Source organism: Terrapene carolina, unplaced genomic scaffold (genome assembly GCF_002925995.2).
Source record: "Terrapene carolina triunguis isolate 2854851 unplaced genomic scaffold, T_m_triunguis-2.0 Scaffold580, whole genome shotgun sequence".
Lineage (NCBI taxonomy): Eukaryota > Metazoa > Chordata > Testudines > Emydidae > Terrapene > Terrapene triunguis.
Genome location: NW_020664931.1, coordinates 4,522,278 through 4,535,647, shown reverse-complemented (window position 1 = coordinate 4,535,647; position 13,370 = coordinate 4,522,278). Strand labels below are relative to the sequence as shown.

Genomic DNA, 13,370 nt, shown 5'->3' with positions numbered 1-13,370 from the left:
CTCTTTCCTCCCAACAGTGCAGTCTTTGTCTTTATGACCTGTTTTGTCATCTTGCTCCTTTAAATGTAAACTTTATCCACTTTGTGGATCCCAGCAAGCGGAAAGGTCAAAAGGCAAGAAGCTCTTCTTAGTAGAGTAAAATGTGAAATGTATTTCAGGGGGGAAACATTTTAATTATAATTGTCATAGAAGAACCCACAGGAGGGGGAAACTACTCCAGAAACCATAGGAGGTTGATCTCATGGAGTTGGAACCCCATTCTTCTCTCCAAGTGGAGGGGCCTGCAGTTTCATAAAGTGGTAAATTTGCATGGTCTGCAGGTTTTGAGAAGCTGTGAGGGAAGCAGAGAGTGGACCTGCTGGTCCTGGGTCATTCCTAAGGATGGCCCTGTTCTCTGAGGCTACTCTTTCCCCATTAAAGCAGGCTTTATTTGAAGACTTGCTGCCATTAGCTAGTTTCTGCAATGGCTGCCCATTATATTGTGTCCAAGGAGGATAGACACTGCAGAGAGGAGTTAACTGGAGCTGGTCAGGAAATTTTTCACAGACATTTTTGTGGAAATTTTCCTACCAGCTCTAGATTTCCAGAAACTGCCCATGCTTTAATCCCTACATGCTTTCCTCCATAGAGCTCCATCCCTACAGTGCGATTGTGGAGAAGCTATGTGGTCTCCTAAGGAGGACAAGAAACATGCCCCTCTTCATCGGTGTAAATAGAGGGGACCATTAGGACCTACTGGGATGCACTTAACACTCCACAATCTGGGCATTTCAATTACAGTGATTTTGGTTTGGATTACCTGTAAAATTGCCACCTGGTGAATGAAAATGTTTCTCTTTGTAAAGATTAAGAATGACATCACCATGCCCTCCCCACAATTCATGTAATGTGACCACTAAATCCAATGCCATGGCTGCTTCATGAGCAGACTGTCTTTCAGACAATCAGAATCTACGAGTTAGGTCCTTAATGGGCTCCAGGAGATCCAGAAATGATGAGTAGGTTGCCTGTTACAGTAAATCAGATGAGGTTTTAGCACACTTGAAGCTAATTGCCTCTGTACAAATGGATAATATGAAACTTACTTTCATCTACTAGTGTGTTTTTGTTTTTGTTTTGTTTTTTTTTGCAATAAGCCTGACAAGCATAAGGAGTCAAATTGCTTTTTTGGCCATGATTGTAAATCCGAACTGCTACACTATTTGTTCTGTTCTTGGCAGGTCTGATCCCCAGGGATTATTTTCTCTTTCCCATACATTTGAACAATAACAATTTGAAGCTTAAACAGTAGATTTGCTTTCTAAAGCCTTGTTTAAACAACAGAGTAAGTTAGAAGAAATAAATGCTATGTGGATCACTTGTCAGCACTTTTGCCCACAGTGGAAGTTTGTGTAACTGTCTGCCTGCTTCATTATCTATCCATTTATCTAACATTGTGAAAAAAGAACAAATCAGGAGTTTAATTCCATGAGTTATGTGTATTGTTAAAAGAGTAATTCCAAACCTTAATTCACTGTTAGCTGTTGGGCATTCAATTTATTTTGCTTCTGTTAAAAGCATTTTTATAAATATTTTAAAACCCCCAAATACTGCAGTTCTTTTTGGAGTTAGTTTTATTTATGTTTTTATGCGAACACAAAGTTGTAATTTGCAGCTGAATCCCATTTTAGGCATTCTCACAGTTACTGTATACAGATCTATATTGTTTACATTATGCAGAATTAGCACACTGTTGTACTTTATGTCTCATTTTCAACATGAAAATAAGGGAATGTTATAGCTGGCTTGGCCAGGGTTTAACTCTTTGAGTCAGTGAGTTTAGAGTGTTCAGTTCAAGTTACCTCCTTATGGGCTTATTTTGCCAGCCAGTGGGCACTTGTTGGGCATAGTGATAGTGTTGTGTGGAAGATGTGGGCTTGAGGGCAGATCTCCTGGTTTCTGATCCTGCAAGAACTTGGGAGTATTTCAAAGGGAACAGACTTAGTCCCTGTCACAATACAACTGGCTGATTAGAAAAGGAGAAATATTGACGGATAGTGAGGTGCCCTTCTTATTTGGAAGAATGGTGGCTTTGATGCATGAAATGGCGTATGTAAAAGAACAGGATTAGGAGGCAGGAATTCCTTAGTTTCAGTCCAAGCTCCCTCAATATTCTGGACAAGCCACTTTACTCATTTTTAGTTTTCCCATCTAAAAAGTGGGGATGATGATACTTTCAGTGTGTGTCACACAGAGGTGTAGTAAGAATGGCTAGTTAGTGTTTATAAAGTGCTTTGAAGATGAAGAGCTTGATTGCAGTAGGATTTACTCTCCCACCCTCGGCTGCTAGGCCAGGATAGCTTTTAAGTCCAACCAGGATGCCCGTGGTGTGCTGCTGTGAGCAGTTGAATCCTGGCCCTGACCACTTTCTGGCTGGCCCCACCCATGTTGTGAAGTACTAATGCAGAGTTAATGAGGGGAAATGTTACTTTTGCAGGCAGTTAATTGATTCCTTGATGTCTTTATTTATCTTATGTTTTCACTTTGTTTTGCAGGAACAGCATAGCTGCCTCAGCAGTTTGTGTTTTCAACTTGAGTGCCATAACTCAGGCCTTCAATGGACCATTCAAATATCAGGAGAACTCCCGCTCTGCCTGGTTGCCTTACCCCAATCCCAACCCTAATTTCCAGGTACTTACACAGAAGGGGAGGGCACTAGTCCTCAACAGTCTTCTTTAAAATGTAGCACAGTTTAAAGGTATCCAAGTACAGACTGTGAGACAAGTCACTGGAGTTCTGTATCTGGAGCCAGTCCAGTTACCGGGTAAACAAATCTATTTAGATGGATATCAGTGAAATGAGCTGCACTGTATAGAGATCGGTTCACATTACGAAACAGTATCATTGATAATAGGCACAATATATCCTTCTGTTACATTTTGCCCAAATTAGCCAAAGGAAGAAAAGACAACTTAAGGACAATATTGTGTAAAACTGGTGAGCTTTTAAAAACAGTATTTACTGGGACACTTTTTGTCAATATATGCTGGATAATTTTACATCCCCTGAAATTTGATTTTTGTGAAATTTTGGGAGACTGAAAGTTATTCACAGGAGTAGGCAAAAAAAGGGAATAAGGCACTTTTGTATAAACATTTTCACCCCTAAATTTGAAAGAGAAGGATGAGCTCCTCCCCTGTTCAAACATTTCTAGACCGTGTGGCCTTTGAGGGACGAATCCTCCACTTCCCAGATTCACAAAAAGTGTCTTTTCAGTTTTTCACAACATCCAGAACATCACATGGAATTCCATCCAAAATTTTACAGTTTTTAAAGTTTATGCTGTTTCATAAGAGTTTCATGAAAATAAGCAAATTTTGACCCCCCAAAACATGTAACAAAGACACATACACACACACAGTTTTAATACCAAATCTGGGAGATAGGAATGTGATATTACTAGTACAATAAAAAGCCCTGATTCTGCCATTGCATCCAATGCATCTCCATGAAGTCACATTATCTTCAGTTAGGCTCTGTGTGGGCGTAGGGGTCCACCCACCCAGACCAGATTGGATGCTCCAGGCCCAAGCTTGCATTGTATTATAGCTGTGCTTCTTGATACATGAAAAACTAAAGTTCCATCTGTCTCATCAAACTGTATGTACATAGTAGAGAGAGATTAGAGATCTAGCACGCTGGCTGGGATGAACGCAAGGCTAATTTTATATTCCGTTGACACAGATTCTCATCTCCTTGCTCACTGCTCTCTTGTGGGCACTTTAAATATTCACAGCTAATACCACATCCCCCTTTCTGAAAACAGAAGCATGATAAATCCTTTATATTAAACAACTTTTAACAGGAATAAAATATCAAAACTAAACAAGAATTGACATCCCTATGAAGGACAGGGTAGACTGCCTTAACCTTCAGCCTTTTGGCAGAGATTTATTCTGCCCTTTTAAGATATTTGGCTACTAGTCCTCTGACTTTCTTGATTTCTCAACATCTTATGTAATCCTCAGGAAGACAGGAGGTCATCTTTCCCTAGCTGGATATCTCCTTGCAGGAAGAAGATCTGGAAGACACAGGTAGTGATCAGGCTGTATTGTACGTCCTCTTGGTGATGCAACAAGATGACACCGGTTCTGATGATGATTCCTGTTAGCACCCTAACAAAGTAGGATTGAGGTGTCCAGACACATGCCTGCACTGTCCCCCTTTCCTAAGAATCTTTCATCCAAATGTGATCTCCTAGTTTCTGTTCTCCCAAGGATTTGACTCCATGGTGCCTGTCAGAGTTCCTCTTCTGATGGGTATTATCTTGATCTTCCTTCTCCTGTAGTTTGAGAAGTCAGGCCAACAAGAATCTAGTTGTGAAGAGATGGTTGGGATAGTGGACATCAATTTGCTACAGGTCTTGAGCCATATATGAACAAGACAAGATGAGAATCTGAGGATTTAGAAATAAGTTGTTTTATTTTGTTTTTAATGTGCGTTCTGCTTCACCATTACTCTGAGGAGAATGTGGGCTGGATTGACATGAGTGAAAGCATAAATACCTGAAACCTCTTAAAGGTCTCCGAGTTAAAATGAGGACCATTGTCAGAGGTTACTTGCTCTGGAATCCTGAAAGATAGGTTTTATCCTCCCCACAACTGCACTTGATGTGTGTGATGAGGTATGCCAACCCTACACTGAGCCAGCAAGGGTTATAAGCTGCTGTGAGCTTACTCAGCCCCACCCTGCACTCACTGTCAGGTAAAGAAGGACAGTTAAAATTGGAAGAGGATGGCTCATTAGTTGGCTGACCAGGGAAGAGAAGAAACCCATCCTTTGCTTCCTGGGGAAAGGACCAGCCCAGAACCTCTGCAGAGACTGCTGATTTTCATAACTTCTCCAGAAGAAGGTAGGCCTGGCACAGGACTAATGAGTTTATTTTCTTCATGTGACTATTTCTTTGCTTTATTATAAAAAGACTACTTGGCTGCCTAGGAAAGGTCTGAAGATCCTAACAAGATGGTTGCAGGGAAGCTCTTCCCATGGTGTGTGGGGAACTGCCTCAGTAAACTCAGTGAACTTTTGCACCCGACTCGAGTCTGCCCTGTAGTTATCTTTGGACTCTGAAGAGCATGATCACAATGTGGTGTTAAGCAATCTGGCAATTTCAGTGAATCTTGAGAAATAATCAGTCATCAAAAGACAGGTTGCATTGTCCAGATAGAAAAGATCAATCCAACTTTCTGCCATGGCCTTTCTGGTAGTGCAGATGGTAGTAATGCTTCCAGTGGATTGGTTCTCCTGTGAGCACAAATATCATATTTCTCAACTCTCTGTTGTAGTTGTTTGCTCAGTACAGACCGCCAAACAGACTATTTAGCTCTCTCCCTGCATTTTGTAATACCTTGGGGTCTCCCATGCAGTCTGTCAAGGATTTCCTGTTGCATTGATGTAGGGATAACCAGCTGGCTTAGGGTAAGATCCCCAGAAGCCACCCAATATGGTTTCACAGAGGTTCTGACTATCTCTTTTGTCCAGCCTTCTTTTCAGTGATTCAGGACATGACTCCGTAATTCATCCGCCTCTTGCTTCTTTTTCAGGCATTCATGGTCAGTTTCCACATGAAATGTTATGCCCGCTAGAAAGTCTCTGAAATATTCACAAGGCTATGTGTAGGGGCTAGGGCATTGTAGAAGGGCTCGGCCAAGGCTTGTCCCTCAGCGGGGCTGTGGGGTATCCCACCTCCTCGCAATAGTTCGCTATGGGCCCAGGCCCGGGTCAGGGCGGGGCAGCAAACAGTCAGGAGCTCAGGCCGTTAGGCAGGGGCTGAGCCAATAGTTCAATAGGAGCCCAGGCCCTGGGTCAGGGCGGGGCAGCAAACAAACAGTCCGGAGCTCATGGTTCTGAGTGTCTGTTGCAAGGGGGAGACTGCCACCCGTGAGTGGGGTGGCAGGGGAGACACAGGCCCACCCACTCCACTGCGTCCCACCCCGGGGCCCTAGCAGCGATAGAAGTCAGTGGGGATCCCGACCACAACACACTGACATTGGTTCTGGCAGTGCTGCAGCCAGACCAGGGTCAGCTGCCCCCGGGCTACTTCCGGAGTCCCCCTCATAAGGTACCTAGATTAGAGCGGTGTCCTCGGAGGTTTCCAGCACCATCAATTCCTCCAGGTAACTGGCGAGGGGTAGGCTCGGCTGCTCCTCGGGGTAGCTGGCGAAGGGTAGGCTTGGCTGCTCCTCCGGGTAGCTGGCCAGGGGTAGGCTTGGCTGGCCCGGCCAGTCCTCGGGTCGGACACAGCCTGCCGGCGTTTCCCAACCCGGAGCTAGGCCACAGGCATCTGGCCTCTCCGGCGGCTGGCTTTCAAGTGAGCTCTGCAGTTGGGCTTTTCTACTTCCTGTCCTGCGCCGTGACCTCTGGGGGGCAGGCGCAGGATCCACTGGCTCCGCCCACATTGGTGCTAGGGGGGGCTCGTCCCTTAGCGGGGCTGTGGGGTATCCCACCGCCTCGCTATAGGCATCTTTTTTTAATTTGTGTGTAGTGCTGCTCTGTATTGGTGAGTGCTAATTATTCATGTGCTGCTAAGTGCACAGAGAAGGTGATTGTTCCTGAAGGAGGACTGCCCCTATCAGATGAAGCTGTCCTTGTTTTATTTGGCTTATATAGGACCAAAATATGCTAAATGGTAGCCTATTAAAACAAAACCTTCCAAAAGGTTGATGAAGTTTTTTAGCAGTGCAGATTCTGCAGCAAGTGGTATGTGCCAAAACCCACACTGGAAATCCAATTTTGAGAAGACTTTTGTTTCACTAAGATGTCCAGAGAGATGTTCAATTCATGGGTGTACATGTCACTGTCTGCAGACATTCTCATTGAGCTTCGTAAAGTCTACACAGATCAGAACTTTGTCATTTGGTTCTAGGACCACTACCCTGCCTGCACTCCATTCACCTGGGGTGTCTATTCTGGAAATGACATCCATCTGCTCCATGCAGCTGAGGCAGTACAGGGAGGGAGACTCTTCTAGGTGTCACAGAGTAAATGGCTTTGCTTTTGTTGTAAGTTTAATGTGGTATTGTCCCACTAATATTTCTAGTACTTGGAATAATATTGGGAACCTCTTCTTGATCTAAGCTTTGAGGCCAATGGTGACATATAACCATGCCTGGGGGCTGTGGTTGCTGGGAGGCCAAACAGAGCAGTGTGTGACCATCTACAACATAAACTTTGTGGAATGTGGTCTTCTCTCCAAGTTTTAGAGGGCCAAAAAATTCCTTTTCACATTTAATGGGGACTGTACTGGGCCTTTCAATAGTTTTTTTTTTCCTCTTGAAGAGCTGGTATTTTCATTCTCCTGTGAAGTGATTCTAGAATCAGTGTTACATCAGCACATTTGTCTATTTTGAAGTTTATTGGTTTCCCAAGGTGATTGTTGTGCTCGATGGTGGGGTTTTATGGTCATCTCCCATTGCTCGAAGTGGTATATCTCAGTGTCTTTTAGGTCATTGTCTTGAAAGACAGCTGTTACCATGCATTGAGACCAGCATACTGCTGCATAATGTTTGCCTTTTAGACATTTCCTGCATGTGGTATCACCTGCTGGACAAAGCCATTTGCCGAGAGGTGGTTTGCCACACTATGAGCATTCTTTCCTGCTCTTGTTGTATTCCTTTTCTTTACGCCATGTTAGCATAACCCTCTCTGTATTTCTTTGTGCTCATATTGAACTGAGTGGGTATTGTTCCTGGGACTCCTGAGATATTTTCCTCCCAATGTCTGTGGCTTCTACAGTGGGTTCCTCCTCAAAGTTATTCCTGAGAAGAGTCTGTTGCTTCTTTACTAACTGACTTTGGAGGACTATGTTCTTGGCTGTCTCTGGTGTTAGATTAGGATAATTTTGGAGTCTTTCTGATAGTTGGTCTGTCCCTCAGCCCTAAAACAAGCCTGTCTTTGATTAAGTCTTTGCTCATCTCCCTGTAGCACGGTGCTGGATTAGGGTGTGCAGGGCTGCTATGAAAGCATTCACTGACTCACCCTTCTCTTGCTTACATAAGTGAAATTATGCTTGCTCAAAAATCATAATGTGCTGTGACATGAACTGCTTCTCCAGTACTTCTTTAACTGTATGGAGCTGTTTCACTTGAGCAGCTGTGAGGCTTCTTGGAAGGATAATGTTGTCTGCTGCAAGTCCCACTGTACAGAGCAGGGTATTGTCTCCTCTCTGGTTGCTAGTATAAGCTAGAAGCCAGACGGAACCTCTGGAATCTGCTTACCCAGAGTGGCCATCCCTCAGGGGGCTGGACATCAAATTCTGTTGGGAGGGAGGGAGTTTGGGAAAAGGCTGGGTCAGATGTAGCCATCTCTGCTGTTTTACCAGATTTCCCCCCACACACACACCTTTTTTTGTTTGTTTGTGTGTTTATTTGCCTCTGTGTGGAGTAAGGTGGTGTGGCCTTTAAGGAAGCAAGCTGGTGTTGCTATGGACCACCTAGCCCTAGTTTCAGTGTCCCTTGCTTTCTTACCCTCACTCCCTGTTGCAGCCTGGACTCATCAAAGCAGTTCTCTCTGGATTCTCTGTGTTTTCAGGCCTTTTCTCTGCTTGTTGCACTGCTAGCTCTGTGCACTATTCTGGCTGGGCTGAAGGGCCTGCTTGTCTATCTTCATGTCCCCCTTTCTCCTTTTTTCAGGGATGTTCTCTGATCTGTTGGGTCTTTATTCAATCCCAATCTGATACCATGTAGATAGAGATTACAGAGACCCAGCACACTGTGGTTGGGATGAATGCAAAATTGACTTTGTTTCCTGTTCACATACACTCTTACCACCTTGCTCTACGTCCCCTACTGGTCACTCTAAATGGTCACAGCTAACACTACATACACTATGTTTATGCTCACCCCAAAGTATGATGTGGTTTGAAAAGCTGATGTATCTTGAAGGGTAGCAGTATAAGGGCTCAGTTTTGATCCCCTGATATTCACAAATCTTCGAGAGAGGAACAATGTATTCAAGTTTGAGGCTAAAATTAGCATCTAGTCCAAGTGTAACTGCACTGCAATACTCTTGTCCACTTCACCACTTCATTGCCAGAACAATGTGAAGAGGGAGCATTGTTTTACAGAAAAGGGCAGGAATGTTTTTCCTAATCCCTGGTCAGAAAATAGTGTATCTTTCTGTGCAAGAAGATCCACAGATATTAACAAAGTCTTCAGCCCAGTTACAGCTTTGAGGGCACAACTAGGGTGACCTGGTGTCTGGTTTTCGACCAGAACACCCGGTCAAAAAGTGACCCTGGCTGCCCCGGTCAGCACCGCTGACCGGGCCATTAAAAGTTTGGTCAGCAGTGCTGCAGGGCTAAGGCAGGCTATTCCTTACCTGTCCTGGCTCTGCTTTGTGCCTCGGAAGCAGCCAGTTCCTTGGCAGGGCGGGCCATGGGGCTCCGCGTGCTGCCCCAGCCCGGAGCCCCCCCCCATGCCCAGAGACCCCTCCTGCACCCAAAACCCCTCATCCCCCACCCCAGAGCCTGCACTCCCAGATGGAGCCCTCACCCTCTCTGCACCCCAACCTCCTGCCCCAGCCCAGAACCACATCCCATACCCTGAACCCCTCTCCCCCACCCCCAGCCTGGAGCCCCCTCCTGCACCCCAAACCCCTCATCTCTGGCCCCACTCCAGAGCCCACATCCCCAGCCGGAGCCCTCACCCCCTCCCACACCCTAGCCCCCTGCCTCAGCCCAGAGCACCCTCCCGCAGCCTGAACTCCTCATTTCTGGCCCCACCCCAGAGCCTGCACCCCACGTTAGATCCCTCACCCTCTCCTACACCCCCAGCCCCTGCCCCAGACCAGCTAAAGTGAGTAAGGGTGGGGGAGAGTGAGCCACCGAGGGAGGGGGAATGTAGTGAGCGGGGGGCAGGGCCTCGGGGAAGGGGGTGTGGCCTCAGGGAAGGGGTAGGGCTAGGGTATTCGGTTTTGTGCGATTACAAAGTTGGCAACCCTTGGCACAACCAGGCTTGCCATTGAAAGGTATAAGGAGTGCCCTCCTAAAGTGCTCACTATTTTATTGTAGGAAAGGCTACAGGTGCTTCAGTGTAACAAGGAATAAAAATAGTTTGTGAAGCAGTGTGCCCCTTCATTTAAACTTGTTAGCTGTAGTGTAGCTAAAACACTGTACATCCCCTGAAAATGGCTGACAAATCTGATTCCATATTGTAAAACTAATTAGTCCAAAGGTGGGTCAATCTGTGAAACTTTCTTAAAAAAGAAAAGAAAAATTTAGGTAAGTACAGATAAATTTTCCTGTTTTTCTGCCCAGAAAGTTACACAGATCCTAATAATTAGATTTTATCAGTAGTGTAGCTCCAGTGGGAGAAATAGAAAGGGAAACTATATAATATCAGTAGTTTACAAAGGTAACTTGTTTTTACTGAGTTACTACTGTGTGCAGCACCTTTCACCTAATGTTGATGTTTGCATGTCTGACTTGTAGATTTAATGAAGGTGTTGAAAGAAGACCACATGGCCGCCTTTTAGGAGTCAAAAGATCTTTACATCCATGAAGTAGAATCTCCAGCAGGGGACTTGCGGGTGGTTTCCACTTCCTTTGTGCTGCCTGAGTGATGCAAATGAAGCAGAACAGGGCAGAGAATCTGCCTCAAATTATTGATTAGAGCCCCAGGCCCTTTTTGTAGTAATATGGTTGACTCTACGGCTGAAAATGCTGTACACCAGTTGGGTTAGCTGAACTGCTGAATAAGTCTATATTTATATGGAAAGCTTTTGAGTTCTTGGTATTTTGAGTGTGAAGATTTCACATGGAGCAAAATAAGTATAAGTATAATTAGGGAGGCCAAAAAGGAATTTGAAGAGCAACTAGAAAAAGACAAGTATCGGGGGTAGCCGTGTTAGTCTGTATCTACAAAAACAACAAGGAGTCTGGTGGCACCTTAAAGACTAACAGATTTATTTGGGCATAAGCTTTCGTGGGTAAAAACCTCACTTCTGAAGAAGCTTATGCCCAAATAAATCTGTTAGTCTTTAAGGTGCCACCAGACTCCTTGTTGTTTTTGTAGAAAAAGACACAAAAACTAATAGCAATTTTTTTTGTAAGTACATCAGAAGCAGGAAGCCTGCCAAACAGTCAGTGAGGCCACTGGACAATTGAGGTGTTAAAGGTGCACTCAAGGAACATAAGGTCATTGCAGAGTTGCTAAATGAATTCTTTGCATCAGTCTTCACTGCAGAAGATGTGAGGGAGTTTCCCACAAGTGAGCCATTCTTTTTAGATCAGAAATCTGAGGAGCAGTCCCAGATGGAGGAGTCAGTAAAGGAGGTTTTGGATCAAATTGATAAATTAAAAAAGTACTAAGTCACCAGGACCAGATGGTATTCACCAAAGAGTTCTGAAGGAACTCAAATATGAAATTGCAGAACTACTAACTGTGGTGTGTAACCTATTGCTTAAATCAGATATATTAGATATAGAGATATATATTAGATAAGATATAGTAGAGCTGGAAAAGGTACTGAGAAGGGTATGGAGCAGCTTCTGTATGAGGAGAGATTAAAAAGACTGGGAAGATATGATAGATATCTATAAAATCATGAATGGTGTGGATAAAGTGAATAAGGAAGTGTTATTTACCCCTTCACATAACACAAAAATCAGGGCTCACCCAATTAAATTAATGGCAGCTGGTTTACAACAAACAAAAGGAAATACTTCTTCACACAATGCACAGTCAACCTGTGGAACTCATAGCCAGGGGATGTTGTGAATGCCAAAAGTATAACTGGGTTCCAAAAGAATTAGATAAGTTCCTGGAGGATAGGTCAATCAAAGGCTATTGGCCAAGATTTTCAAGGATGCAACCCCATGCTCTGGGTGTCTCTAAGCCTCTGACTGCAGGATGCTGGGACTGGATAACAGGGGATGGAAAGAATTATTCTTCATAACTTACCTTTTTCTGAAATTATGATATAACTTAAAGTGATATTGTTGTAACCTCATTCTCTTTTGATTAGACTTATCCCTCACAATACAAATAAAGACCTAATGATCTGCAGAGTCATTCTTTTTGGACTGCCTCCTGTAAATGGATCCTCACTTATGGTGGAATGATGCTGTCCCCCCTAAAACACATAACTAAGGCTTGATTTTGGAATTCCACAACGTGGTTCTAAGATTTCATATGGGTGTTAAGATCTACTTTACTATATATATATATATATATATACTTTTATTTATTTACAGTGCGGTACAATGGACCAGGGTCTGTACATGAATCTGACTGAGAGGAATCTTCAGGATGCCCAAAAATTTATTCTAATGCATGAGGTGGTTCAGCCAGTTATTCCAATTCCTTACTTCATGGAGGACAACAGCCGGTTTTCCCATGTGGCAGTGGATGTGGTGCAGGGCAAGGACATGCTTTTCCATATCATCTATCTCGCCACAGGTACGACTTAATGGTGCTGAAAAAACTGTAGAAAGTCAGAGATCCTTTTCAATGGTCTGTGCATCAAGTCTGAAATGCCTAAACCACCCGGGGGAACTGGGTTTGTAATTTAACAGCATTAACTGTGCCCTTCACCTATCCAAAGTAGCTAAGCTAAACACCACACATTTTGTGGTGCGTGTGTGTTTCTTTTGTACAAAATGTGAAAAATCAAGACTCTTTCTCCTCTGCATGAATGGGGCTAATTTTTCAAATGGAGGTTCCCCCACTCCCCATGCCTGTTCCACAAACTTGAAGGGGAAAACCCTACTTCCCCTGATGGGACAATATGCTAGAGATTCCAGGAGTGGTGTCTTGCTGAGTTTCTTTGCCCCTTTCTTGGTTTTTGCAGCATAGACTATGATCTCGCCCATAGGTTGTAAAGTGTTTTGGGATATTTTCATATGGAAGATGTTACACAAATGCCACATATTATTATTACTATTGGTATTTTTTATATTTCTTTTTGTCCCTCATTCCCCTACTGCTTCAGCCAGCAAGAATTGGATGATAAATCCCTTTTCAGGTCATCCCTAAATAATTTATCCTTAGAAAACTTTACCTCCTGCTTTCCTACTTAGCCTTTTGTGCTGAAGTTCAGAAATGAAAGAAAAATATTCTTCCATTGAGAATGTCACTGTCTTCTTGTCTATAAGGACTTTAGTAGAGAATGATTTTTTTGTCTGAAAGTTTTATAAGGTAGTTGAGAATGTGAGACGTGTTTCCAATGCACAGTGCTTTACAGAGTGGGTCACTGACTACATTATTCCACTGATTGAAATTCAGACGCAAAACAATTAAATTGAGTAATAGCAAGTATACAGCCTGCTCCTGTAAACCCTTCTTCATATAACACTGCTCTACAGCCAAAATGCTTCTGAAATAAATGTAGTC

At 43.8% G+C, this 13,370-nt stretch overlaps 1 protein-coding gene across 1 annotated transcript in view; it reads left to right on the top strand.

Annotated features, from left to right (window-relative positions):
* SEMA5A (semaphorin 5A) overlaps positions 1 to 13,370 on the top strand; it is a 668,054-nt gene that overhangs the window by 400,535 nt on the left and 254,149 nt on the right. Inside the window, exons 8-9 of the mRNA XM_026659123.2 lie at positions 2,535 to 2,670; positions 12,233 to 12,437. Of these exons, the coding sequence (XP_026514908.1) occupies positions 2,535 to 2,670; positions 12,233 to 12,437 (341 nt within the window). The remainder of the gene's footprint in view (positions 1 to 2,534; positions 2,671 to 12,232; positions 12,438 to 13,370) is intronic.